The 27,937-nt window shown below is 58.5% G+C and overlaps 1 protein-coding gene across 1 annotated transcript; it reads left to right on the top strand.

Moving 5' to 3' along the window:
• The first annotated feature begins 392 nt into the window (after positions 1-392).
• SYMPK (symplekin scaffold protein) lies at positions 393-27,701 on the top strand. The gene is made up of 26 exons (XM_084257713.1): positions 393-500; positions 640-705; positions 1,837-1,890; positions 1,982-2,055; positions 4,232-4,358; positions 5,010-5,259; positions 6,576-6,746; positions 7,985-8,224; positions 10,907-11,061; positions 12,733-12,883; positions 13,868-14,072; positions 14,839-14,989; positions 15,498-15,724; positions 16,953-17,034; positions 17,206-17,319; positions 18,267-18,414; positions 19,074-19,234; positions 20,505-20,613; positions 20,884-20,984; positions 21,396-21,486; positions 22,301-22,402; positions 25,426-25,613; positions 26,384-26,560; positions 26,728-26,823; positions 27,043-27,387; positions 27,557-27,701. The coding sequence occupies exons 1-26, from the start codon at positions 396-398 to the stop codon at positions 27,692-27,694; spliced, it is 3,828 nt and encodes a 1,275-aa protein (XP_084113839.1). The 5' UTR covers positions 393-395; the 3' UTR covers positions 27,695-27,701.
• Positions 27,702-27,937: the final 236 nt, after the last annotated feature.

Genomic DNA, 27,937 nt, shown 5'->3' with positions numbered 1-27,937 from the left:
TGCTGTGTGGACTGCCTGCCGTCCTCAGAGCTCTGCCAGAAAGCTTGCTTTGGGGCCCAAGCAGAGCGCAGCCAGGCAGAGACACAGGCGGTGCTGCGGCCTGCGAGGTGGCTGCTGTGTGTTGGTTCAGCCAGCCAGCGGGTGTTTGCCATCAGCCCGCGGTGTGTGCAGCACTGGAGGGGAGGCTGGTGGTTGACCAGGGAGACGTGGGGCTCCCCCAGATGACAAACCCCACATACACAGACCGTAGAGTGGGGAGTGTCTTCGGCAGACCTAATATGGCCAGGACAGGCGGGGAGGGAGGCTCCTTGGTGAATCCTGGGGTGAAGGTCCAGCTCAACCCCGGGTCCTAGAGCTGATCCATCCTCTCCTCCAGGGCATCCTGGACAGCAGCCATGGCGGGCAGCAGTGGGGATAGCGTCACTCGCCGGAGCGTGGCGTCCCAGTTTTTCACACAAGAAGAGGGGCCGGGCATCGATGGCATGACCACCTCAGAGAGAGTGAGCGTGGAGAGAAGGGTGCAGAGGAGGGAGGGACAGCCCCCATCTCTGGGTGGCCCACGCCCAGGTGGAGAGCCCTGAAGCTCAGGGGGGCCAGGCTGACGCGGTAGCCCCATCACCGCCTTCCCCCTCCCGCCAGGTGGTGGATCTCCTGAACCAGGCAGCACTGATCACCAATGACTCGAAGATCACAGTACTCAAGCAGGTGAGGGCTGGGCGAGCTGAGCAGGGTGGGGTTGTGGGAACCTGTGAGAAGGAAGATGCTGGTAACGCATTGGTGTCCATGTTTAAGCCCTGGGTATGTGCCTGCCCAGTGCTCAGACGGTTAGGCAGGCGCTCTCACTAAAGCTCCATGGGTTGGGGTGGTTTCACTCCTGTATAGAGACAAAGTCTCAGAGACCAGGCTCTCTCTGCTGGGAGCTGACTGAATTGGGACTTGGCTGCTGGGCCCCAACTCCAAATCCCATGCTTGTATTTCCTCTCTGCCAGGGTTCTGTGCAGTGGGCAGAAGCTGTAAGTCACCAGAAAGGGGGGCCCAAAGGGAGGAAGCATGGAGGAGCCTAGGGCCTATGGGAGCCCAGAGGGGACTCCTGACCCAGCTGGGGTGCAGGGGGAAAGGGGAGTCAGGGCGGACTTTCTGGAGAAGGGGCCATCTGAGCTGAGGCCTGGAGGATAAGACCAAGAGAATGAGGCCAGGTGGGAGTGGAGGTCTCAGACAGGGCACCGGAACTTGAGCAAGAGCAGAAGAAGATGTGGGGAGCCGGGGGAATGCTGGCTGTGGTTCAGAGCAGGAGGCAGGTGAGTTCAGGGTGAGGCTGAGATCCCCAGCTCTTGGGTACCGACTCCGCGTCAGCAGCACGGTGGTGTGCTGGCGGTTACCCTGTGACGTGGCTGCAGAGCCTTCAGTAAGGCACGTTGGCTGCTGGAGTGGGCCTATGCCAGCGCTGGGCATGTCTGCTCACAGAAGGGCTTGCTCCAAAGAGCCTGGCAGGTACAGGTGCTCACGGTCACAAGCTCCTGCCGGATGGGGCTCGGTGGTGGGGGTGGGAGGAGAGCGAGGGGAAGAGACTGCCGAGTCTCAGCAAGGCGTCCTGCAGTATGCCATCGGGCTTTAGCTCTGTGTGTCATGTGCACACTTGCTCTTCACGGGGCCCTGTGCTGAGGCCTCGCAGTGGGCCCTGAAACCCTAGTTAGAGAAGAGCGAGCTGAGGCCCAGAGAGGGGAGGCTCTTTGGGGCTGCGCAGGGCGTGGCAGAAGCAGGACTGGAGCGGAAGGTGTCTGCCCGCCGTGCTGTCTGTCTCGCGGAACCTTGCTTTAAGGTGTGTGTTCCTCCCAGGTCCAGGAACTGATCATCAACAAAGACCCCACTCTCCTGGACAACTTTCTGGATGTGAGTGATGAACTGGAGACAAGAGGGCTGGGTTGCAGGGTGAGGGTGGATCCTGGTGTGGCGCTGACCTGGCTTCTTCTGACCTTGGCAGGAGATCATCGCTTTCCAAGCAGACAAGTCGATCGAAGTGCGGAAATTTGTCATTGGCTTCATTGAGGAGGCATGGTATGGGGAGCGTGGGGAGCTCCTGGGAGCACCGCCAGTGGAATCGGCCTCCACAGCTCCAGGCCTGGCCTGAGAGCCCCGTTCCCCACTACTTAGGCCCGTTCTCTCTCTTGTGCATCCTGACTCCCTGGCAAATTGTGATAAGGTTGCGATCCTGGAATCTCTTTAGAGTTCCTCTGCTTCTCTCACACTTCACAGATAGGTCCTCCGGAAGGACTGTCACCTTTCCCTTCAAAACTAAGCATGTGACCACTTTCTGGACACTTCCCTGCTGTTACATGGGTCTGAGCCCCCGATGCCTCCTGCCTGGTGGGCTTTAGAGGCCAGTCTGGCCTCCCTGCCTCCACTCTTTTCTTTTGTTTAATTTCGGTAAGGCTCACATACACATGACTTTTACCACGTTCACCATCTAGTTCTAAATTATTTCCCCCGACAGGAAACACTGTCCCTTCCCTGGCACATGGCGCCCAAGCACTCCTGCTCCAGTGTCCCTCAGCCTCCGCGGACCTGCACCCCACTAGGGCACACCCAAACCCCCGGCCCTACCACCTCTTGGATCTTCACTGCTGGCCTCTGACTTCCCTGTTGTTCCTTAACACTGTGACTTCACCTCTCCACCTGCTGTGCCTGCAAGGGACACACCCCAGGCAGCCACCTGACTGGCACCCTCACTTTCCTGGTGGTCTTCCTCAGCGACCCCCTGGCTGTGTCAGCAGCTGGCAGCGCCCCATGGCTCTGGCACCCTGTCAGTGCTGTTCTTTATGGTGTCGATAACTGGGGTGATCTGGATGCTTCTCTTCCCCTGCAAAATTGCCAGCTCCATCAGGGCAGGAATTTTCTGTCTCATGGACCACTGAACCCTAGGCCTGGACTGGTGTCGGCCGAGAGGGCCCGAACACATCTTTGCGATAACAGGGCTCTTAGAAGAATTGTAATTGTAACCAGGAGGAGTGCTTCCCCTGCCAGGCACTGGGTTAAGTCCTCTGCATTGCTTGTCCTCCAGCCCTTTGGGCACGGAGATGCTCTGTCCTTTTTATGGCAAGGAAACTGCGGCTCAGGGTGATAACGTGGCTTGTTAGGGTGAAATCATTTGCTCATTTGTTATTTAAACCTTTGCTGGATGCTTTGTGACTGGAAGGGGATTAAAAAAGCCCCTGCTTAATGAATATTTCTATTTCTCAGGCACTGACTCCCTCACCTACTTTGTTACTTGTTCCTCAGAATAACACTATGACCCATAAAATGAGAGAAAATGAGGCTCAGAGAGGTGACATGAGTTTCTTAAGGTCACACAGCCAGTACCCGATGCTGCTGGGACTTTAACCCATGTCTGTGATGCCAGAGCCTAAATTCTCAGTTCCCACCTTTTCCCGGGAGTTTGCAAAAGCCCCATCTACACACCGGGTGCCACAGTGCCACGTGCCCGCTCCATGCCAGGCCCTCGCGTCAGCTGTGGGAGCAGAGCCATGAGTGAAACCGCTCTATCCCTGCCTCCACCCTGAGCTGCATGTATTTTGATTGATGAAACTGACACTTCATGTCAGATCATAAGGTATCGTGAATGACACGTGTTCTGAGCGGAGTGTGGCCTTCATGAACTTTATCCAGTGAACACCCACTTCCTGAAGGCCTTTCGTTATTTCCTTCAGCAAAAAGCGAGACTCTGCGAGTGCGCAGATGGTGAGGGGTCCCCACTTTCAGAGCCCTCAGGCTCAGATAAACAAAATTGTAACCAAATCCAGAGATTACATTCAGCACAGTGCTTGAAAATAGTGACGGCTGCTGTTTAGTGCTTTCTACACTGTTGTAAGCACTCGCTGTACTGTTGCAGCTTTTATAACTACCCTTGAGGTAGGTAATATTCTGAGCAAGACAAAGTTACCCCATCTTCTGACTCTGCTGCCCGTGGTGTGGGCAGTAGTGCCTAAAAATAGAGCAGGAGGGTTTGTAGGGCCAGCCTAGACCTTGGGCTCCTGCTGGCTGTCTCCGAGGGTGCTGGGCCTTATTCTTGGCTTCCAGTTGTGCTGGTGAATGTGACAGGTACGTTCCTGCCTCTGCCCAGCCCAGTCCAGTCTCCCAGACACACTCACCCTTAACTCCCTGATCTCCTGTTCTCAGGCTCTCATCACCTGCCTGAAGGCCACCTTGACCTTGTTTTTTTCCCTCCATCTCCCAGCAAGCGAGACATTGAGTTGCTGCTGAAACTGATCGCAAATCTCAACATGCTCTTGAGGGACGAGAACGTGAACGTGGTGAAGAAGGCCATCCTCACCATGACCCAGCTCTACAAAGTGGCCCTGCAGGTGAGCGTGCCCGCCCCACCTGGAGACTTCCTGGCCTAATGGGTCGCATTTACAGGCGCATCTGGTAGAGTTTAAAACCAGGGTCAAATCAAGCTCTTTACGGGCAAGATGTGCTGTTGGTCTGTGGGTCCTAAGGTCTAGTGGTCAGGGAATCGCTCAGCCACCCAGCCTTCCATCCTGCTGTCCATTGATGTGGTCAGCGTGCTTCTCCATGGCCAAGATGGGCTGACTCCGTCTTCCCATGGTGCTCACAGCTGTGAGAGAGAGACTAATCCAGATACCACAGAAACACCAGTCACGAGCCGTGGAGGGTGCTGTAAGGACAGGAAGGCACGAGCCCATGATGCTCATCAGTACGACGACACAGATGTGTCTGGTTAACCTCGGCCAGCACCTGTGAGGCTAGCGCTCTTTTACCTTTGTCTTTGAGATTTGAGCCTTTGTCACGCTGGGTTGTCATGGTCTATGACACTTACCCAAACCTGGGTCCAGGCCTCGGTTTCACTAGCACAGGGCTGGGTGGTTTGACTCAGTGAATGTTTCCCCAATAAGAGTAGTCATCGTCTATGGGTCTCTGGGCCTCCGGGCAGTGTGGTTGGTGCTGACTCGTCTCCATCTCTGCATCTGTCCATTCCTCCTGGCCACTCCCAGTGGATGGTGAAGTCACGGGTCATCAGCGAGCTCCAGGAGGCCTGCTGGGACATGGTGTCGGCCATGGCTGCGGACATTATCCTGCTGCTGGACTCGGACAACGACGGCATCCGCACCCACGCCATCAAGTTTGTGGAGGGCCTCATCGTCACCCTGTCGCCCCGCATGGCTGACTCAGAGGTGCCCCGACGCCACGAGCATGACATCAGCCTGGACCGCATCCCCCGCGACCACCCTTACATCCAGTACAGTGAGTGCTGCGGCCCACAGTTGGTCCGTCACGGAACCACCTCCTCCCCCTGCCCTTCTACCCACCCCTCTTCTTGGTTTTCCATTTCTGAAATTTTTTTTTTTAAAGATTCATTTATATATACAAGAGCTGGGGTACAGGCCAGAGGTGAGGGGGGTAAGAGGATTCACCATAGACAGAATGGGGACCACAACAGGCAGATCCACAGAAATACACTGCTGCGGGAAGACAGGAGAGATCTGCTGCGCCATATGGGTCAGCTCCCTGGCTGGGGATCAAACTCATGCTGCAGTGGCCGATGATAGCTTCCTACTGCTGACACTTAACTCCTTGCACCAGCAGGGAGGCCCAATTTCTGGAAATTTTAGGCCCATTATGGGATCCTGGGCACGTTTCTTCTCTGAACTTCATTTTATTTCCTGAAGCGGAGGTGACACTGTGGGTTTGTAGTGAGGTTCCGTGAGCATGTGAGCTCTGACATGCTGGCTAGCTTTACGGTTTTCTCAACTGCAAACTACATATAGTATGACATATACTATAACCTAGAGCGTGTCGAGCAATAAGTGTAGCCAGATGTGACGGGAAAGCACCTGTCCCCGCCCTGCTTCCCAGGATGGACACTCCTCAGAGCTTTTTTCCCCCCAGACCTTCCCTATGCAGAGATAGGCTTTTGCTTGTACATGTTGCTAGTTTTTGAGTTTGTTGGATTGTTTTTGTTGTTTACAAAGACAGGCCTGCGCTTTATCGTCTGCTGCGAGGCTTTGACATTAGTGTTTGCGTCTGAGTCTCTCTGCCGTTGGGCAGGTGACCTGTTCTCTCTGAGGTAGTTTCCTCGATGGTAAATTTGGGGGGCATAATTATGGCATCTAGATTAAGGGGGTAGGTGAGCATTTGTGATTTAATATGTTTGTCGTAGTCAGCAACCCCACACATAATAGCTCTTCTTATATGTTGTTTAACAACCTCTTAAGTTTAGTAACAATATTTTAAGTTCCCTTCTTTCCCTGCCAGCATCGTGCTTGGCTGCCACACAATAGTCCATAGTGTGCTTCCACCACTTCCCACTAAGCTGTCTCTGTTGGTGGACATTTAGGTGGTTTTTTATTCACTATTTCAGTAATTTGAAAGCGTGTGTTTGCACAGAGAATATGAAAGCTCTCACAGAGAACATGAAAGCTGTGCGTCCGTGTTGCTGGGGGTTGGCCTTTGGGAACTGACAGAGTGCTGTGGTTTAACAAGCCTTTGGGCCCTAAAGTTGCTCTACCTGGCGGCCTGGTAAAAAGGCTGCTACTAGGTGAATCTCTTTTTCCTCTCAGATGTGCTGTGGGAAGAGGGCAAGGCGGCCTTGGAGCAGCTGCTCAAGTTCATGGTGCACCCTGCCATCTCTTCCATCAACTTGACCACAGCCCTGGGTGCCCTCGCCAATATCGCCCGCCAGAGACCCATGTTCATGTCCGAGGTGATCCAGGCCTACGAAACCCTGCACGGTAGGTTGGCTGCTCCACCTTGTCTTGCCCCGCCCTAGCTTTCCCTCTCCACTGGCATCTGCTTCCTCCTGAGGAATTGTGAGTTGGGCGGGCCCAGGGCGTCCATCAGCCTAGTAGGTCGTGGGCCCAAGGAGGCGTCCTCTAGGATAGACCAGAATCTAAAGGTTTCAAGGGACAGAAACCTGGGTCAGAACTGGCTTTTTCACTTCAGTTCGGGTGTGAGGAGGTGAGACAGGATCATGCCTAAGATACTTTCAGATCGTCCAGCCTTTCCCCTTCCCCTGAAGAGCAGGGAGGAGAGACGTGCCCAGGTACGTGAGGATGAGTGCATGATGCTTCATTCTACTATTTTCTCTACCCCTTCGCATGTATGAGCACTGAATGGGTGGGTCAGGGTGCGCACGTGCGCAGGTCATGACTGTCTCCAGCGCTTGGCTGTTATTTTCTCTATGTTGGCTGCATTCTCTGTCTCCTTCTTTGGGACAGTGAAGATGGCCTTGGTAGCTCCGGACTTGCATTCCATGCACTTGGCAACCCCAAAGGAAAGAGAGTGTTTCCTTCCCAGTGGTCGCTGCAAAAGTCCAAGGGCTGGCGTTCATTGTTTCCGATTGGCTGAGGAGAGATTACAAGCTTGTCTCTGAACCAATCACAGTGGCCACGGGATTGAAGTGTTCTTACTGGCCCGGGCTCTCGCCCACTTGGACTGAGAATGGAGCCAGGGTGGTTCCCTCAGAGGAGAATGGGAGTGTTACTGGCCGAGGAAGGGGGGACAGATACTGTGCGGGCACAATTACAGGCATCCTCTTTCCCTCTGGACCAGGGGAGGCTGGCTCGTCAAGGTGACTGCTAGGCAGTAGAAAGTCTTTCTGGTGGCAGGGAGACCAGCGACGAACTGTGGCGGCAGTTCAGCTGGGCCAGTCTCCAGGTGAAGGTGGTGAGCATAGCCTTCCCCGGGGGGCATTTGGAATTTCCAGGCCAGACAGGAAAGGAGATGAGACTTTCTGTTTAGTATTAGGGAGGGTGAGTTGTTTTCTTTGTAAGGAGGGTGACTAGTACCGGTGGAGGGCTCTGCAGGGCTGAAGGGTCAGCTGGAGAGGCCATGTAGCGCATCTGAGGCCAAGGACCTCCCTAGCTGATGCCTGCAAGACCACTGACCGAGGTGGGAGTTGGGAAGTCAAACCTGCAGGGGCCCCAGAGGTTTGCCCACAGTCCCAAGCTTCTGCCTCTTTTCCTCACAGCCAACCTGCCCCCGACGCTGGCCAAATCTCAGGTGAGCAGCGTGCGCAAGAACCTCAAGTTGCACCTGTTGAGTGTGCTGAAGCACCCAGCCTCCCTGGAGTTCCAGGCCCAGATCACCACCCTGCTGGTGGACCTGGGCACTCCCCAGGCGGAGATCGCCCGCAACATGCCCAGCGGCAAGGATGCCCGCAAGCGGCCCCGAGATGACTCGGATTCCACGCTCAAGAAGATGAAGCTGGGTGAGCTGAGAAGGCCTGGCGGGGCTGGGCAGGCCGTTTAAAATGTCTATTTACAGCCAGAAGCGCCCTGCGTTCAAAGTCACATTATATTGTAAATTACGTTGCATAAGTAAGATGACATATTGTGATAAGTGTAAAAATACAACTCAGTACAAAACTAAAAATTTAGAAGTTCTCTAAATTACACAGAAAATAATAAAATGAAAATGATCTCCCTCTTATCCCTCTCCCCAAAAGTAACGAGTCCCCAAATATTAATGTATTTTCTTTCAGAAAAGCCTTGTATGTGTAGAGTTCTCCTTCTCTGGCAGCATTGCTAAGTGGGCTTACTTTCTAAAGTGGTTTTTGGTGATTGTGTTATTTGCCATTAGTGTCAACCAGAGCAGCCTTTCTTGCTCCAAAGAAATTTTTTTGATCACTTGTCTATTCCTAGAAAATCTGTGAAAGAATCAGTCCGTCCCCCCGCCCCCTTAAAAAAATAAGGAATTAATTTCGATCTAGAGAGTGCAATAGGCATCTCTTTTTTCTTCATAATCAAACGCAAGCAGCAGTGCCTCTGCGCTCAGTGAGGGCCTCGGAGCTTTCTGTATCTGCAAGGGGAAGGCTGCTCCCTTCCTTTAAAGGGGCTATAGCAGTACAGGTGCACAGGCACCGCTTTTGCCAGACCCTGTTGATGGACACTCCATTCGTGTCCCTCTGAAGCATGGGTTGAGGGGCGCAGCAGTGCTCACGGCGTCCAGCCCCAGAACAGTTCCCTCAAGGTGGGGCTGGGGGTGCAGAGGACTTGTGCATGAAGTTGGTTTTTGCCCATCGAGTTCATTTTTGTATTCCTTTAAACTATCTAGAAGTAGTTTCGAACTTGCAGACAAGTTACAAGAATAGTACCAGAGAGTCCTGCGTTCTTTTCCCAAGGCGAGGTTCAAATTCGCTTACAGTCGTCCCATCCGGCTCCCGAGAGGGTCCCACCTCCTTCTGTTCCTTGGCCTCGCCTTCGTCAGGGGCTGACTCTTTGGTAGAATGTCCCTCTGTTAGGGTCTGTCTGCTCTGGTCACCGGGCTGGGTTCAGGTGGTGCACTTCTGTAGGATCACAGCAGAAGGGGTGCCCCAACCTTGCATCAGTTTGCCTGATTGGGCATGGGAACTTGGATCACAGGGTTAAGAGGGTAGCCACCTGACTTCTTTAAGGTAAAAGGGCTGCATTAGCTGCTGCTCCCCTGTAGGAGGGGGTTCTTTTTCCTCCCTGTTTTATTCATGGCATGGACTGTGGGTTCTTACTTTCTGGGTTACACGCTCACTGCTGCTCATTTTGGTGCTCAGATTGCCTCACACTTGCCAGCGGGAGTCTTTGGGCTGGTTCCCATGTCCATTTACTGTGCCCCATGTTTCTGAACAGTTTTTATTTTTTGGTGTAACAAGATGGTTCTAGGTGCACCTGCACTGTCCCTGCCCTAGCCATGGGACCAGCCATTTCTCCAGGGAGCTTGGTTTCTTTTTAAGTAGGAAATAACTTCAGAAATCAAGACCTGAGGACACCATGTGCCCATTGCATTGGGTGCCTGTTACTCCTTGGTAACTGTTGCTAAAATGCTGTCCCTAAAGCTGCAGTGGTGTCCCGACTTCAGCCGCTTGTGAGTGCCAGTTACCCTGCTTTACCAGCCTCAGCAAATCATCGGGTTACAGATGGCTTCCTGGATTCATATTTGGGTTTTGCACCTATTGGAGGCAGCCCAAGCATCATCATAGATGTGTATATCTGTTTGCAGATCCGGTGCCTGTTCTTTTGGCTTGTTCAGCCTCTTGTGATTGAATCGTGGATACCTTGCGTTAGTGCAGGGCTGTCAGCTCTTCCACATGCACATGGCGAGCTTTCTTAAGAGATTGTGTAACATTCAGCCCATTCTTAGCTTTTTGTATTTGACTGTCACCATGTTGAACATACGGGTCTCTCACTTCTGTAAGACGCAGAGCTGCATGAACCTTTGCTGGAAGACTGGCTGACCAGATTTCCCCCTGGGCTGGTGCTGCCGTGCTTGTGTTCACCCAGCCTGTCCGTGCCGTTTCTCTGTACGACCAGCGACCTTCTAGCTGCACAGACCCAAAATGTTCTTTGTACATTTTGCATTCGCTGATCTCTGAGATTTCGGGGTAGATAAGCGCGAGGTGAACTTGCTCTGCACATGCCAGAGAAGTGTGCACGCTTTACTTTTTGCTCGACTAGCAGCTTGCTCTTCCAGAGGCTCTGCCAGTTTCCCTTCCCACGGGCCGCCTCCCTGCTACCTATGGTCACTCCCAGCCTTCTTGCTTTCTGTCAGTCACGCGGGCAATGGTTCCTTCTCACTAGGTGGTTTTTCATTTTCCTGATTCCTGGTGCGGTCGAGCAGTATTTCACTAAACGGTGAAAGCTCTGTGAAATCATAAGTTGACCTTTTGGTCTCCTGGGAGCTCAGTGTGGTAGCCGGGCCATGGCGGCTTTCTGACATTCCACACAAGGAGAACGGAGGCCCAGAGGGAGGCTGGTGGTCACCCTGGGTCATGTGGCGTTCAAGGGCAGAGCCGGGCTGCAGCCCAGGCCTTGTCCATCCCAGTGCTTGCTCCTATGCGTGGAGGCACCTGGGGCAGGCCCTCCCAGGGGGTGGGCGGGTGCTGCTCTGTGCAGAGCCACAGCTTGTTTCTTTACCCCAGAGCCCAACCTCGGGGAAGATGACGAGGACAAGGACTTGGAACCAGGCCCATCAGGGACCTCAAAGGCTTCTGCCCAGATTTCTGGCCAGTCGGACACGGACATCACCGCAGAGTTCCTGCAGCCTCTGCTGACACCTGACAACGTGGCCAATCTGGTGAGGATGGGTAGGGGCTGTTTCCCCAGACAGGAAGGCGTGCTTGCGGGTCGTCTCCCTGCTCTGCTCCACAGCGTGGGCCTCCCTGGCTGACATCACGTGTCCTCCGTCCTCAGAGCTGGGTGGACGTGGTCCTGAGGGCTTTGCGACCTTGGGTAGCCCTTTCTCTGCTTTCAGGAGGTCACTTCTCACCACCGCCTCTTTCCTGGACTCAATCCTCTCCTTTGAAGGGGCAGGTCTGTTAACTGCAGGGTGAATTAGCTGCTGGATCGTGGTGGCCAGCAGGGTCCTCAGGTTCTCAAAGCTGTCCTGCTCCAAAGTGAATCCCTGGCTTGCTTTGAGTTTCGTGTAGGACTGGGGTGTAGCACATCAGTCATCTGACAGTAGCAGGGCCCAGACCTTCCCGTTGGGTGCTCTGGGAGAGTGCCTCTTCCCCCATCCCCTGCAGTCGCCCCTAGTCTGCCTTCTCTCCACCTGGAGGCTTCAGGGAGCTTAGTGGTCGGGCAGAAGGAATGGAGTTTTAGTCAGGAGGGAGATGAAATTTCTCTCCAGCTCAGATCCCTGTGGTGAGCCCCAGGCCTGAAACTCCTTGCCCCCATCCTCACCCTTTCTCTGTTCCCACGCCCCTGACCATCCAGGCCCTGCCCGCTTCCCTGAGCCCTTCGCACTGGCTCTGGGCAGCAGAGGGGTCTTTCTGACCACAGGGTGTGGGGCCCCTGCTCAGGTCCCCGCGGTGGCTCTTCCAGATAAAAGGTAAACTCAGCTAACCCTGGGCCTCTCTGACTCCCATAACCCCCCCCCCCCCCCCGTATCTGTATCCTCGCCACACTCTGGAAATCATCCTTTTCCCATCACGGGCATGATATCCTTCACAGGACTCTTGTTTTCGTAGTTCCTGCTGCCTCTGTCGTGATGCGCCCTCTGTCCCTGGTACCGTGTCCTCTCTCCTCCCATAGACCCGCGGGAGTGTGGACGGTCTGTGCCGGCTCGCAGTTGGGTTCATGCCCTCTCACCACCTTTCTGTTTCATTTCTTGCCTGCTATTCACTGACTGTTTTACCCCCGAGTTGTAAGCTTGCTAGTTTTCAGTCTTTTTTCCCAGTGTAAGCATTTAAGGATCCAAGTGTCCACCTAAGTGCCACCCCACCCATGTTGATTTGCTGTAATCCCATCTTGCTGTTCTGGTTACTCTGTTATTTACAATATGCATATAAAGTTCCAGGCATGTACAGAATTAAAATTTTGCTACCAATTCTTGACAGATAGGGATGTGCTCTGCTAGGACACTCATTTATTTGTGTAAGTCAATTTCCTGTCCACATCACTCTTGGCTGCACCTCCTTCCACCCCGGGCAGGTGCCCCCTGTGCTGTCCCCGTGCGGGAGTACCTCTCCCCAACCCCCTGCAAGACTTAACCCTATGTGAGTGTGATTCTTGCCTGCTTCTCAGTTCTCAGGAGAGGCACTTCTCCAGGGAGCCAGCACTGTCCCTGGCCGTCCTGATGTGTCTTGTGGCCCCCTTCACTGCTCTTCCTGCAACACACCACCCCATTATTCCTGTTCTCTCTGGTGGCCCCAGGAGCCTGAGCTCCGCAAGAGCAGGCCCAGGTGTAAGTCACACAGTCCCTCAGCATGGACCTCTGGACAGGCTCCTGACTCTGGGCATTCCGCAGGTCCTCATCAGCATGGTATACCTGCCCGAGGCCATGCCGGCCTCCTTCCAAGCCATCTACACCCCGGTGGAGTCGGCGGGCACGGAAGCCCAGATCAAGCACCTGGCTCGGCTCATGGCCACACAGATGACGGCTGCAGGACTCGGGCCGGGTGGGTATCGTGCATGGCTGACCTGGGCCGCCGTCGGCTCTGTGCCTGCTGGGTCTCCCTAGGGTAGCACAGACGAAGATCACATGAGATCTGGGCGTAGATTATCACAGGCCCCGTAGATGTGTTTTATGCTCCATGTTGCGGGGCCCTCGGCTTGGAAATCCAACAGGCCTGGGTTTGAGGTCTGAGATGGACCAGTGTCAGACACTTAGTAGCTGTGTGATGCTGGTCAAGTTACTTAACCACTCTGAGCCTCGCCGTCTTCCCAGCCCAGCAGACGACTCAGGTAAAACTTGCACGTAGTGAAGCAGGTGACTCAAGCGCTCACCTTACCCAGGTTTCACAGGGCGAGCAAGCCCACCCCATAACCCCCCAGAGGGAGATGTGGGCTGTTTCCCCACTCTTCTCCTTCCCGGTCGCACTCGCCGTCCCGCCCCCAGGGACAGCCACTCTGTGGACTTCTGTCCCTGCACATAGGTCTTGCCCGGGCTTGAAGTTCACATCTGCGGGGCCACGGAGAGTCCGCTGCTTTTGCTCAGCAGACGTTTTTGAGACTCATCCGTGTCGTGTGAACCAGTCATTTGGTTTGTTTTTTTATTTTATTCCTTGGTTATATTCTGTTTTGTGGATGAGCCCACCATCTGTTTGTCCGCACTGTTGTTGCTGGGCCTGTGTGCTGTCGTGACTGGAGCCGCCATGACATGTGTTTGATGCACGCATGCGTTCATTTGCCTCGGGTTCTGACCAGGCCGGGCCACGGGTTGGCTTTGGCTGGAAATAGCATGTCGTGTTTCCTTTGCTCTTCCACGAGCTGTGAGTGGCATTTCCAGCAGAGTGTCGGGTCAGGCGGCGAGCGCCTCCAGCAGGTGCAGTGCGGTGCGGGCTCTGGGCTTCTGCTCACGAGCCTTAGTGGAAGGCCTGGTGCTCAACAGGTGCTGGGCTGGGGTGGGGGCTGACGTGCCCGCTGCCTGCCGGCTCCCCTAGGTGTGGAGCAGACCAAACAGTGCAAAGAGGAGCCCAAGGAGGAGAAGGTAGTGAAGCCCGAGAGCGTCCTGATCAAACGGCGCCTGTCAGCCCAGGGCCAGGCCATCTCTGTGGTGGGCTCCCTGGGCTCCATGTCCACTCTGGAGGAAGAGGCTCCCCAGGCCAAGAGGAGGCCAGAGCCCATCATCCCCGTCACCCAGCCCCGGTGAGTCCTGGCTGGCGGAGGGCTGCGGAGTGTGCATGTCTGAGAGAGACAGGAGGTCAGGGTGAGGCTCTGAATCTGGAGCCAGGCCGGAGCCCCCAGCCTTAGCTGGTTCATGTAACAGTGCCCCTGTGCTAGCACTGGGATGAGAGTATTTCTCGCCAGGGACTGAAGGGGTATGGTTCTGGTTGGCTCAGTTAGATGACTCTTGGGGTTGAAGTGACCATGATGTCCAGCTTCTGGCAAGATTTCCTGACTGTGCCGAGTGCTACCAACTGTCACCATCACCATCCTCATTACTTTCTCTCAGATGAGACGAGGCCTGTCCTGCCCCAACCCCACGCAGGCCTGGCAACAGGCTGCACCTGTTCTGCTGCACCACCAAGCTCCCCATCCCCCTGGCTCTCACTGCTGCCACGCTGGCCTCCTGGTGGTCTTTGAACAGCCAAGCAGGTCCCCACTTTGGGTTCTGTTCTGTTTGGAATGTTCACCCCCCCCCCAGTGTTGTGTGTCTCGTTACCAGGCTTCAGTCACATCTCCACTGGCATGTTGTCTCTGCAGAAGCCTCCCCTGGACACCCCTCACAGGATCAGAAATGCACCCTCTCCCTTGTCATTGCCCTGTGACCTGTGGGCCTCAGTCAGGGACATCAGAGAGGGGCCGCGAGCCTGTGGCCTGGGGTAGGCGTCAGCGAGCGCTCCTGGGCTCCAGGAAGGGCGCTCCCCATCCCTGTCCCCGTCACTGTCCCCATTACTGCTCTCCCTTGTAGGCTGGCGGGTGCTGGGGGGCGCAAGAAAATCTTCCGCCTGAGTGATGTGCTGAAGCCTCTGACGGATGCCCAGGTTGAGGCCATGAAGCTGGGAGCTGTGAAGCGGATCCTGCGGGCTGAGAAGGCCGTGGCCTGCAGCGGGGCAGCCCAGGTGTGCCCGTCCTTCCAGCCCACCCTTCTAGTCCCCCCTCCAGCTGCCTCCCTCAAATCCCAGCCTGACTCCTAGCCCCTGGCCTTAGGCCAATCTCTTCTCAAGCCTCCGTCCTGTCCTCTGTGTAAGGGGGTCGACAGTGTCAGTTCTGCACAGGGGTGAGGCGGCAGAGGCATGGATACGACATCCCTGAGACCGGGACGGCTGCGGGGGGGGCAACACGCATTCGAGTCAGGTCTTTCCAGACCTTCCTGTGTTTACACGTGTAGGCGCCACTCCTAGAAGCTCACTGTATATTGCAATGATTGATTGACCTCCCTTTTCGTTCCATTTTTTCCCCCCACACAAGTGGAACTTGCTGGGCATAACATTCTTCAGCTTGCCTTCCTCACTTAGCCCCAGGTCTGCACTGGGGATCCCTGAGACTGGGCAGGAGTCGTCACAGAACTCCATCGTGGGGTGCCCAGGGCTGCCCCCACTCGCTGACACACACTTGCGCTCCTGTCAGGTGCGTATAAAGATCCTGGCCAGCCTGGTGACGCAATTTGACGCGGGCCTGAAGGCGGAGGTCCTGTCTTTCATCCTGGAGGACGTGCGGGCCCGCCTGGACCTGGCCTTCGCCTGGCTCTACCAGGAGTACAACGCTTACCTGGCCTCGGGCGCCCTGGACAAGTACGAGGATTGCCTCATCCGCCTGCTGTCTGGACTGCAGGAGAAGCCAGACCAGAAGGATGGGTGAGGGGCCGCCCCGTCTGCTTCTGTCCCCAGGAGCCCCCGCCCGTGTCCTGCCTTTCCTTTCTGACCTCCCTCCTCTTCACCACCGAGTCCGTTCTTCACGCTCCCATCCCGTTCGTCACTTCTTTCTCGTGCGCTGGAGGTGCGCAGCGTGGCTTCTGAGGGCCTGGGCCTGGCTCCCTGGGTGTCTCCCCACTTCTCCCGCCCCCGCCCCGTCAGCCTGCTTTGGAGGTGGTTTGGAGGCGAACTCCTCTCCCGTCCTCCTTCCTGAGTTAGTCTGTTACTTCCTCACTGTTCTCAGCCTCCAGCTCATCCATTCTTCAGCCAGCAGCCTGGTAACATTTAAAAATGTCATTCCTGTCTTTTTACTTCCCCACTGAACTAACCCTCGGTGATTCTCCATAACTCGTGGGGTAAAACGCAGCCCCCTTAACAATGGCCTGGTGGGACCTTCTGTGATCCAATCCCTTCCAATCTCTTTAGCCTTTTCTTTGCTCCTTTGCTCCTTACTGCCCCAAACTGAAGCCACACTGGCCTTCTGTTTCTGTTCTTGAACATGCCAAGTTCAGGGCATGTTTTCTCCACCTCTCCCCGCTCCTTCCTTTGTGCAGGTAACTCCTGCCGCCACCCTCAGCTCATATTACCTCAGAGTGTCCTTTTGTGGCCACCACATCAAAAATAAATACCTCCCCCACTCCCGTCACTCCCCCCATTACTGTAGTAGATGAGCAGTTAGGACTCCCATTTGACAAAGGGGGAGACACTGAGTTGCAGAGAGGTAGACTGCCCAGGGTGCCCAGCTGGCAGGGTTTGCCTCCAGAGTTGTCGCCAGGGCCTTGATGGAGCTCTTTTTTTTTTGAAGATTGTATTATATGTATACAAGAACCGGGTATAGGCCAGATGCGTGGGAGGGTGAGAGGATTCACCAGAGACAGAGAGGAACAGAACAGGCAGACTGACGAAATACACTGCTGAGGGGAGCAGTGGGCGAGACAAGAGAGGTCTGCCCACCATGTGGGTTGCTCCGAGGCCGGCAGGGATGGAACCGGTACTGCAGAGGCTGCGGACAGCCTCACAGCGCTGTACTTAACTGCCTGCGCCACCAGGGAGGCCCTGATGGAGCTCTTTCTGAGGGAGGACTCTGCTGGCTCTGCACTCCTGCAAGGCAGCAGAGCTGGGAAGTGGTGTCCTCCTGCAGCCCCTCCTATAACTACCCTCCCCGCCCCAGGATCTTCACCAAGGTGGTGCTGGAGGCACCCCTCATCACCGAGAGCGCCCTGGAGGTCATACGCAAGTACTGTGAGGACGAGGTGAGCAGCAACCTCCCTCCCTGCCAACCCCTGGTGCAGCCAGAGTGCTGCCCTGCGTCCCGGGACCTGAGGGGTGGGGGGACAGGGCCCTGCCTCGAGGGTCTGCAGGGGCAGGCGGGAGCCACCCCCAGGGCATGCTGCAGCTGCCTGAGCGCCCTGTCTCCTGCGCAGAGTCGCACCTACCTGGGCATGTCTACTCTCCGAGACCTGATCTTCAAGCGCCCGTCACGCCAGTTCCAGTACCTGCATGTGCTGCTGGACCTCAGCTCCCACGAGAAGGACAAGGTGACCCCCCGCGGCGGATCTGTGCGCTCAGCCTGCAGTTTGCAGTCTCCTCTGTCCCGGGACACCAGCCCCGTCTCGTCCACGTACCCCTGAAAGTTTCTTTTTAGGCTTAACGCCTGTCCAGCTGGGTTCTTGGTGGTGGTTTTTCCATTTTTGGTGGCACGTACCTGCTTAGAATACACACACACACGCCGTCCCAGCAAGAGCAGTGCTCTTTTCACCCGTGTTCCACACCCACATGTTGGGGAGTCCCTCCCAGCATCCGTGCTGTGCTGCATCTGGAAGCCGCTGACCCGCAGGCAGCCAGCAGGACTGTCGGGCTGCGAGGCCCCAGCGTGTGTGGTGGCAGTGGCACGGCACCCCTTCAGCCTCAGCACCCTTGAGGAGAGAGCCTGAGCAGTGGAGTGGGTGGGGAGGTGGCTGAGGGAAGGCTGTGGGAGAGGGTGCGGGCGAGCCAGGACTTGGACTGTGCGTGATGCATGTGCTCTGGAGCAGGAGTAATGCCCACTTCAGGGCCCCTGGCCTGTCCTGCCCTGGCCTTTCACCACGTTCTTCCTGGTGCCTCGTGTCTGTTTAACGGAATGTCCCCACAGGCTCTCCAGCCCTGGTGCTGCTGGGGACAAAGCCCCACCCAGCCAGCCCTTTCCAGGCACCAGCAGGGGCTGTGGGAGCCAAACAAGATGGGGCGGTGCTGGTGGTGGAAGGGGCCTTTGTGTATCACTCGGAGGAACTGAGGCAGCCTGTTCTATTTGGAGCATAGCAAGCAAGAGAGAAACGCTAAGAGCTGGGGCTGAGCAGGCAGCGGTGAGGTGATGCGGGCCCTGGGCTGAGCCTGGGCCCTCTCCTAAGGACTCACGCCTCGGGTGGCTCTGCAGGAGCCCTTCTCCCGCTGGGCTTGTCAGCACACTGCTGCACCCGCCCTCCACCATCCGCCTCTCTGTCCTCAGGTGCGCTCCCAGGCCCTGCTGTTCATCAAGCGAATGTACGAGAAGGAACAGCTACGAGAGTATGTGGAGAAATTTGCCCTGAATTACCTGCAGCTTTTGGTCCATCCCAACCCGCCCTCTGTGCTGTTTGGAGCAGACAAGGACACAGGTTTGGTGCAGGTTCATCAGCTGTGTGCTGAGCACCCTCGGGATCCTGGGCTCTGGGCGCCACCCTGGGGCCAAAGCTGGATCGGAGCTGAGCCCTGTCTAGCCCCCGGGGAAGGCGGACAGTCACAGCCACAGTCAGTGGGTGGAGAGGCCAGGGCCAGGGGATCTAGCCAGTATGGGGGTCCTGGAGGGCCTGTTCCTAAGCACAACCTAGGTTCCCCAGAATTGCTGTGAGGAGCCCCAGCCACCAGACAACAGACCCTTCAGTTGGAAGGTACAGGCTGTGGCGGGGGGCACAGCTCTTTTGGTTTCAGGGCAGACGCAGGCGGAGTTTTACAGCAGCCTTATGGCAGAGGAGCAGCATGGGGAGCCCCCGGGGGACTGTTGGGCAGGGCCTGGCAGGGGAGTCAGGTGAAGGGTTCCCAGGGCACGGGGCAGTACTGAGACCCCTCTGGCTGTGTTGCAGTTCAGGTTGGAGCTGAGGTGGGAATGCAGGGCTGAGACTGTTAGGGAGCTGTTGAGGCCCATCCCGTTCCCCTGAAGGGGGTTTCCTGCCCCAGGAAAACCTCTCCCCAGGCTCACTCCCTTCTCTGCCCGCCCCTTCGAGGGGACAGGCCCTGGAGTGGGGGGCCCGCCTGATCTTCACCCCTGCCCTGGCAGAGGTGGCAGCGCCCTGGACGGAGGAGACTGTGAAGCAGTGCCTGTACCTCTATCTGGCCCTCCTGCCTCAGAACCACAAGCTGATCCACGAGCTGGCGGCCGTGTACACTGAGGCCATCGCGGACATCAAGCGCACAGTGCTCAGGGTCATTGAGCAGCCGGTGAGGCCCCCCAGGCCTTCCAGGCTCTGCCCACCATGGGCAGGCTGCGTCCCCAGCTCCGACGCTTTCCTGTGTTTGGGGGGTTTCCACACATCACGGCACGTGGGATGATAACAGGGTAGCCCCGCAGTTCAGAGCCTGGCATTGGATAGTGGGGTTCACATTCCCCCTCCCACTTTCTCACCGTGTGAACTTGGACCCCTTCAGTCAAAATTGGAAAGATAAGGATGAGCTGACTTTCCCCTGTCTGAGCCCCTCCATCTTCTCTCTGGAGCCTGAGCCACAGGGTTGCCCATGTGAGATGAGAAGCAGCCCAGTGGTAAATCAGCATCTGAAGCTTGGGGTGTCTGCCCCTTCTGATTTGTAGCTGGATTTGAAATCACTTTGTATCTCTCTGTCCTTGACATTTTTTATTATGGAAAATTTCCATCGTAACAAAAGGCGAGCAGGGGTAGGCCCATCCCCAGGTACCTGCCACCCAGATTCAAGGGTGTCCCCCCTCCGAGATGTGAGGGGAGCAGGCTGGTGAGGAGGCAGATCCCGTTCCCATGTGAGCTCCTGAGGGCAAAGACTCGCTCGCTACTGTAGACGTTTCTGGGCACAGGAAGGTGTGGCTCCTTGCATCTGGCCTTGGAAGGCATGTGGGTGGCAGCAGGCAGGCGGGGGCACCGACAGTCCGGGAAGGGGGTGGGCTGGGGCGCTGAGGCCTGCAGAAGCCAGGCTAGTGTTGTCTGAGGAATCGGCTTGGGCTTGGGGGAGGGTCAGGTTAGCTCTGAGTCCGGAGCAGCCCGGTGGCCTACTAGGAGGCCTCGGGCGAGGCCTGGAGCTGGGGTCAGCCTCTGCGAGAGGGTGGGCACAGGAGACGAAGGCCTCTGTCCGCCCCGTCGCCCACCTTCCCCTGCTTTCCCCACGTTCTCTGAACCCTGTCACCAGTCATTGTCTCCCACCCTCCATTTAAATGAAGTAGAATTGCCCCGTGACACTGTCATTGGCTGAGGTATAGGCGGGCCGATTTGTATGTATTTGTGTGACCAGTTACCGCCAGGCAGTTACAGTTGTCACCTCATGTGGCTGTAGTGTTTTTCTTATCGCCGTCAGAACTCCTAAGCCCTGCGCCCTCTGTCACCGGGTCTTACCCAGAGCCCCAGCATCCCCCAGCCACCTTGAGCCCATGGCTGGCTGCCCTCTGGAGTGCACACCTGCGCCTCTCCCCTCCATGCCCGCCGGCCCCTCCCCCTTGCCTTCCCTTCCAGCCTGTCTCTACCTCCAGATCCGAGGAATGGGCATGAACTCGCCAGAGCTGCTCCTGCTGGTGGAAAACTGCCCCAAGGGGGCAGAGACACTGGTCACACGATGTCTGCACAGCCTCACGGACAAAGGTGCCCCAGCACCCCTTTTCCCCCAGCTCATCCCTTTTCCTCCTCCACCAGCTTCCCCACTGCCCGTGCTCAGGACCTGAGGCTCCCTGCTGCTGGGTTCCCAGATGTTTGACCCAGTGGGAGGGCTCCCCACTCCTGGGCCTTGGTTTCTCCACCTGGATCAGTCTTGCTCACAGTATTTGAGAGGCCAAGGACCAAAGATCCCACCCCCGACCCGCCTTTCCCCACCTCTCGGGCTCACCCTCACCCCGCTGCCTCATTTGCCTGCAGTCCCACCTTCCCCGGAGCTGGTGAAGCGGGTTCGGGACCTCTACCACAAGCGGCTGCCTGACGTCCGCTTCCTCATCCCGGTGCTCAATGGGCTGGAGAAGGTATGGGGTGGGCTCCCCTCTGGCAGAACCCTGCAGGGTGGGCTGGGCAGGAGGCAGCATGGGTGCTGCGCAGCCGCTGGGGAGCACCTCGCCGGTTAGACCGGCCCAGTCTCACCTGCTCCGGCCTTCTCCAAGACCTCAAGCCTGCCCCCTCCTGCGAGTTTCCGATTTGTCAGGGAGGATCCCCCACACACACACCCCCATCCTGAGGTCCAGCACGTAGGACGCAGCTGGGCTTCGCTGCCCACTCTGCTTCTGGAGGAGCCCCCGTCGGCTCGTCTCCCAGGAGGAGGACACTGCGCCCGCAGGGGAGTCGGCGAGCTGGATCATGCCACACCTCCGTGGGCGAGCAGCTGGGACAGCTGGTCTGGAGGGGGGACATGGCTGACGTTCCCTGCCCTCCCCTTGTAGAAAGAGGTCATCCAGGCCCTGCCCAAACTCATCAAACTCAACCCCATCGTGGTCAAGGAGGTCTTCAACCGCCTGCTGGGCACCCAGCACGGTAGGTGCAGTGCTCTCCGCCCCGGGCTGCTGGGCCCTGGCCCTCAATCTCCCTCTCTTTTGGCTCCCTATTCCCTGACTCCCCCAGGAGACCCCAGCTCTGGTGGCCAGGGCAGGAAGGAGGAAGGGGTCCCTGATGTACAGAATGGGGGGGACACGTGATGAATCTTCCGGGAGAAAGGGATGTCAGCTCCCTGGGCCACCATCCTGGCTTGGCTGTGACTGAGCATCTGTCCCAAAGCGCCCAGGCCACCCTCCTGGCTTTGGGGCGATGGGTGAGGGTGAAACTGGAGCTGGGGTCTCAATCCATAAGCCTCTGCCCTCTGCCCCAGCCACTCTCCTGCCCTCAGTGACCGCCTGTGCCCTTGGGTAATGGGCAAGGGGCGTGGTCAAAAATATTTCAGCTTAGTAAAACTACCCAGTGATACAGGGTGGGGTCTTCAGCCTCTCCCCCAGTGGCAGGAGCTGGGGAGGCAGTGGGGGCCCTCCAGTGCACGCTTCAGTCCCTGCAGGGCCCGAGCCGGCCGCCGGCTGGTCCTGTGACGCAAGTGCCGTGCGCTTGGGACTGCTGGGTCCTGGCCTCCAGAGAGGGCGGAGGCTGCGGGGGCACAGGAGGCGGATGGAGACCTTGGCTGTGAGGGGGCCTCTGCCTCTGTGTTCATCTCTTCCCTGCTCTCTTCCCCTGAGCCCACGAGCCCATCGAAGCAGATACCTGGTCTCCAGTCACCGCCCGCCCCCTACTTGGGGGACTCATACCCATTTCTTCACTTGGGCCTCTCTGCTGTCTGCCCCCACCCCCACGCCTCCCTCTGCAGGTGAAGGCAACTCGGCCTTGTCTCCCCTGAACCCCGGAGAGCTGCTGATCGCGCTACACAACATCGACTCTGTGAAGTGTGACATGAAGTCCATCATCAAAGGTGAGGCACCCCCGCCCCTTGAGTGCCCTGCTGCTGCGGACCCACGAGAACCTCCGTCACCCATGTGCCCCTGCTGGCATCTGCCACCCGCAGCCCTGCACATACCCCACTGCCCCCGTCCTTTCCCTCCCGTCCTCTGAGGAACAGATGCACCTACTTTGTGTTGGCTCAGAGCAATCCTCAAGAAAAGGGGGAACCCCCCCACTACCTCACCTGAGGCGCAGAAGGAAGCAGAGCCCACAACCCAGAAGGGGCAGAGTCGCCACTGGGGAGCTGCTGGGAGCACCCAGGCGGCTGCTGGGTGGGCACAGACACAGTCAGGCCGAGCTGAGGCAGGAGCACTCCCGCGGGGTGGGCTGCCGGGACAGAGAGCGTTTACCATGGCCACCGCACAGGCCCGCCCACAGATCCACGCCTCCTGGTGCCTGCGAGTATGCTGGCTTCCGTCTCGTAAATAGGATGGAGGTTTCGGAGAGGTTAGAAACCTTGCTTGGGGCCACACAAAAGCTAAGTGATTTAGTGGGAAAATGACGCTGCTGGTGGGCCCGGCTTGGCCATGTCCCACTGCGCAGGGCACCTGGGAAGGTCTCACCCCTTAGCTCTGCAAAGCGCTGCCCCCGCCCCCTGGGAGGGCAACTGCCTTTTGACTCCCCCTCTCCTGTAACTGGCTGGGTGGGGGTCCCTCCTGGCCGCTTGGCTTCCTGTCTAGCCTGAGATGGCTCCTCACTGACTTCTGCCCTCACCTTCCTCAGTGAATTCTCTTAGAAATTCTTAGATCAAGAGAAAAGCTTATGAAATATGATGTCCACACCCAGCCGGGGAGGCACTAAGGCTCTGGTGGGAGGGCAGCGAGGCTGGAGGTCCAGGAGGGTGGTCTCTCACCCCGAGCTCCTCCGGCAACCTCAGGAGCACCACAGGCCCACGCCTGAGGGTGATGAGACCTTCACACGGCTTTGTGTACAATTTCAGGGAGTTCGTAGACCCCCGTGACCCTGGGCCCAGATTTAGCCCTGATCTTTCTTGGGGAAACAAGATCCAGGGAGAGAATGGGCCTGGCCACAGCCGCCTGGGCACCAGTTGCCGGGCCCTGGAGACCTGGGCCAGGCCTGGCCTTTGGAAGCCACTGTGCTTCCCGCATGGCCTCCCCACTCTCAGCAGCCCTTCGGCTGGTCTCCATGGGTCCGGGCCGGCTGCCCGCAGTGCACTGCTCTGCCCTGCGGCTCTGGGTCCCTGACTGCCTGCTACGCCTACTCAGCTAGGCGCTCCATACCCGAAGCCCAGGCCTGTTTGCACACTGCTCACTCACCAGGCCCTTCACAGAAGTCGTGGCATTCGCTCCTATACCTGTTGCTGTTTCAACAACTAGGCCTGCCCCAGTGATCTGGTCCAGAAAGAGTGTCCCGAGCACCTTTGCTCAGTGTGAAGTGGAGCTGGTGCATTATCGGGGTGGAGGTAGCCCTGGTCCTGCCTTCCCAGGGTCACAGTCTACCCCCAGACAGTAACAATCCAGAGTGAGCAGGGCTGGGACACAGGCACCAGGGGCAGGGGTGGAGGGCTATCTGACTCTCCCTTGTGTGGGAAATCAGGGAGAGCCCTTCCTGGAGGAGGGACACAAGCTGAGACTCTAGAAAGATGAGTATAGGGGTGAGGTATTGAAGAGACACAACCCTGCAGAAAGGAAGAACTTTGCAGAAGCTAAGGAATGTTCTAGCATGGCCTAGTTCTGAAGCAGTAGAGCTGTATCAGCCTCCTCTGTGGCTTGAGGAGGGGGCCTGGTCAGGAAATGAGGTCAGACTGGAACCATTAGGAAACTGCCCGGCCACATCGTCCCAAAGGCCATGGTGGGGGTTGGACTTGAGTTCTTCAGGACCTCTGGGAGGGAGACTTGGGCTTTCTAAAGACTCCTCAGGCCCTGAGCGGAGAGAGGATTCCTGGCCAGGAGGGGCTGGGGCTGAGCTGAGGCGGAGGAGAGGGCTGATTTGGGGTCTCGTAGCAGAGCAGGCAGGGCCAGCAACCATCTGAGGAGCAGCAGCCCCTGTCCGCTTCCTGTCCTTCTGGCGGGTGCTCTCTGGCACTGTCCTCCCTTTCCCCACACTCCAGCAGCCCTTTGGCCCACACCTGCCTTCCCCTCTCCCCTGCCCCAGTCCACCTGCAGTGCCTCTACCCGCCCCCTCTTCCTTATAGGCGCCCCACCCCTTCCTTAGAAGGCCCACCCTGTTTTCCATTAGCCTCTCAAGGATTGGGGGCCTCTCTTCTGGCTCAATAAAGACTTCCTGGTTCAGACTCACATGGCAAGTGGTGTTTGGTGAAGAGGGGTTTCAGAGGAGTTCCAGGCTTTCCCCACTAACAGTGGGTCAGAGCATGGGTAACCTCCTGGTTTCTGGCTTCCACAACCTGCTGCTGAGGGAGCAGCCCCACAGCCTGCCTTCGCGGGGGCTCATGTGTACCGGCCCTCCTGCTGCTGGGCTTCCAGCTGGGAACACACTGCCCACCCGGCTTTCTCCTCTCAGCCCTCCCTTCCTTACTATTCTGCTGACTGTGCCCCCCCACATAACCCTAGGCCTGTGCCAGCCCTGTGCCCTGGTGCGGGGGACGTCTGGGGCAGCCTGCTCTCAGCCAGAGCCTTCTGTCCCCCTGGCGTCTTAATGGGAGTCAGTAGCCTTCCGTCTGGTAGGGGTGGAGGTGCCCTGCTGCCCTCGTCAAGCCACCGGGGTCCCCAGGGTCGGCGGCATGTCTTTCCTCTCGGTCTCTGCAAGGATTGTGCCTAGAGAGACAGGGCCGCGTCCTCCCACTCCAGCACCAGGCTCTCGGGAACCGAGGTGTTTCCCTCGGACCCTGCCCCTGGGCTTTCCCAGGACCAGCCACCAGGGCCCCTCAGAAAGAGACCTGCTGCTGAGTGCAGGGGGTCTCCCGAAGTGAGGCTCGCATGCAGCCTTGGGACCGAGGTGCTCTAGGGAGGTGGGGTGCCTACGCCCCGGGGCAGCGTGGCAGAGAGGACAGGCCCACTCTCCGCCTCCTCGCAGCCACCAACCTGTGCTTTGCGGAGCGGAACGTGTACACGTCGGAGGTGCTGGCCGTGGTGATGCAGCAGCTGATGGAGCAGAGCCCCCTGCCCATGCTGCTCATGAGGACCGTCATCCAGTCCCTGACCATGTACCCCCGCCTGGGGGGCTTCGTCATGAACATCCTGTCCCGCCTCATCATGAAGCAGGTAACCTGCCCCGCCCGCCGACCCCAGGCAGGGGCGTAGGACAGAAGGTAGACTTGAGGCAGAACCCGGGGCTCATCCAGCCGGCTTGCCCCTACGCACCCCCAAGGAGCCAGGGAGAGGAGAGCAAGCACTGCCAACAGCCGCCAGCCTGTCTCCTGGCCACGCCGCGTGGCCGCAGCTCCAGGGCAGCAGCCTGATGGGAGGGGGTTGGGGGTGGGTGCGCATCCCCCTTGGCCCCGCCTGGCCAGGACGTGCACCAGAGCGCCTGGATGGGTGTGTGTTCCGGGAGGAGCTGGACGCCTGAGGTCCAGACGCCTGGTGGGGCGCTGACCCAACCTCAACCCCTGGCTGGGTTCAGCCCCAGGTCGCCGCTGGCAGCACCACGGTCTTTGAGGTTAAAGCAGATTCAGGTCTGGGTTCAAGTCTCTATTCTGCCCTTGGTACCCGTGACCCTAGACACTTCCCTGCACCTCCTGGTGCCCACCTTGTTCAGCAGGGCTGCTGCTGCCCCCTCTAGGCAGCTGTGTGAATTAGCTGTGCCCTGCTCGCAAAGTATTCCTGGGCCAGGAACGCTTCCTGGCAGAGCCACTCACTTGTCTCCCCTTTGCCCAAGTTGCCTTTGGGTCTCAGCCACTGGGACCAGGAAGAGAAGACTGTCCTCTGGAGGGAAGTCAGGGCTGTGTAGCCCAGAGGGTGAATGGTGGGGGTCTGGGGTCCTGCAGGGCCCCCTCCTGCCTGCCTGGTGACCGCTACCTCCCCACCCTGCCCAGGTGTGGAAGTACCCCAAGGTGTGGGAGGGCTTCATCAAGTGCTGTCAGCGCACCAAGCCCCAGAGCTTCCAGGTGATCCTGCAGCTGCCGCCCCAGCAGCTGAGTGCCGTCTTTGACAAGTGTCCCGAGCTCCGGGAGCCCCTGCTGGCCCACGTCCGCTCCTTCACCCCCCATCAGGTACCCCAGTGGTGGGGTGGCCCCAGGGTTCAGCCTTAGGGGACTGGATGGATGGGGGTGGGCAGAGGGGGAGCCCAGCACCACCACGGGTAAAGGGCCAGGAATCTGGGGTGTCCATAGCTCTGGACCAGCACTGTGCATAGCGCCCCATCCTGCTGTTCCCCCAGCAAGCACACATCCCCAACTCCATCATGACCATCCTGGAGGCCACCGGCAAGCAGGAACCAGAGACTAAGGAGGCGCCTGCTGGGCCCCTGGAAGAGGTGAGGGCCACCCATCCTGCCATCAGGCCCCCCCTCCCCCTCCCCCCTCCCCCGCCTGCCACCTGTCTGCCTGGCATCTCCTGCTGAAAGAGGGTGGCAGGGGGAACAGTGCCCTTACTTCTGTGCCCACCTCGCTGGCCTTCCCACCATCCTCTGAGAGCAGCCCTGTCCTGGCCACCTTCCACCTCTGAGCTCCTCTGTGCCCCCTCCCCGCCCCAGGACGACCTGGAGCCCCTGGCCCTGGCCCCGGCCCCGGCCCCGGCCCCCGCCCCCGCTCCCGCTCCCCGGCCCCCTCAGGACCTCATCGGCCTGCGGCTCGCCCAGGAGAAGGCCTTAAAGCGGCAGCTGGAGGAGGAACAGAAGCTGAAGCCCGGGGGCGGGGGCGCGTCCTCGACATCCTCCGCCTCAGTCCGGCCAGGCCCTCCCCAGCCCGAGGAAGCCATAGATTTCCGGGAGGAGGGGCCGGAGGGCGAGACCCCAGCCATCTTTATCAGCATGGACGACGACTCGGGGCTCACCGAAGCGGCCCTGCTGGACTCCAGTCTCGAGGGCCCCCCGTCTAAGGTAGGCACAGCCGCCTCAGAGCCAGCAGGGCGCCGGGGTCGGCGAAGCGTGCGCGCCTGGTGCCCGGAGGCGGTGGCGGTGGGCGCGGGCCGGCGGGGAGGCGCAGCCCCGGGAGGCGGGCGGGGCCGCGCTCCCCTGACCCGCGCCCTCGTCCTCCTGTCGCCACCAGGAGGCAGCGGCGAGCGGGCTGACGGCGAAGGAGGAGCCGAGCCCCCAGACGCTCGCGCCCGCCGCGGAGGACGCGGTGAAGACGCCCAGCCCGGCTGCCGAGGAGGCCGGCGACGCCGAGACCAAGGGGAACAGCTGACGGGGCGGGGCGGCGCGGAGAGGGCGGGCGGGGTGGCCGGGGCGGTTTGCCTTCTAGAAAATTAAAGCAGATCGCGGGTCTGGGGCGTGGCTGCCGCATCCTCTCTGCCACCCTCCGGGGCGGCGCGGGCAGCGGGCGGGCGGGCGGGCGGGCGGGGTGCTGGGGCGGGCGGGGTGCTCGGCCAAGGCCCGAGGGCGCGGGGCTGCGCCGGCGCCTGCGCGGAGCCCGGGGGCCCGCGCCGCC

This window comes from Talpa europaea (assembly GCF_964194135.1).
Source record: "Talpa europaea genome assembly, chromosome: 16".
Lineage (NCBI taxonomy): Eukaryota > Metazoa > Chordata > Mammalia > Eulipotyphla > Talpidae > Talpa > Talpa europaea.
Note: the sequence above shows the minus strand (reverse complement) of the source record. Positions and strands in the feature narration are given on the sequence as shown.

Excerpts from the sequence above, each read along its gene's own strand:
- SYMPK (XM_084257713.1), top strand. The coding sequence starts at position 396 with ATGGCGGGCAGCAGTGGGGATAGCGTCACTCGCCGGAGCGTGGCGTCC. Across the intron at positions 14,073-14,838 it reads ATCCCCGTCACCCAGCCCCG|GCTGGCGGGTGCTGGGGGGC; the intron begins GTGAGTCCTGGC and ends TCTCCCTTGTAG. Across the intron at positions 20,985-21,395 it reads TGCTCAATGGGCTGGAGAAG|AAAGAGGTCATCCAGGCCCT; the intron begins GTATGGGGTGGG and ends CTCCCCTTGTAG.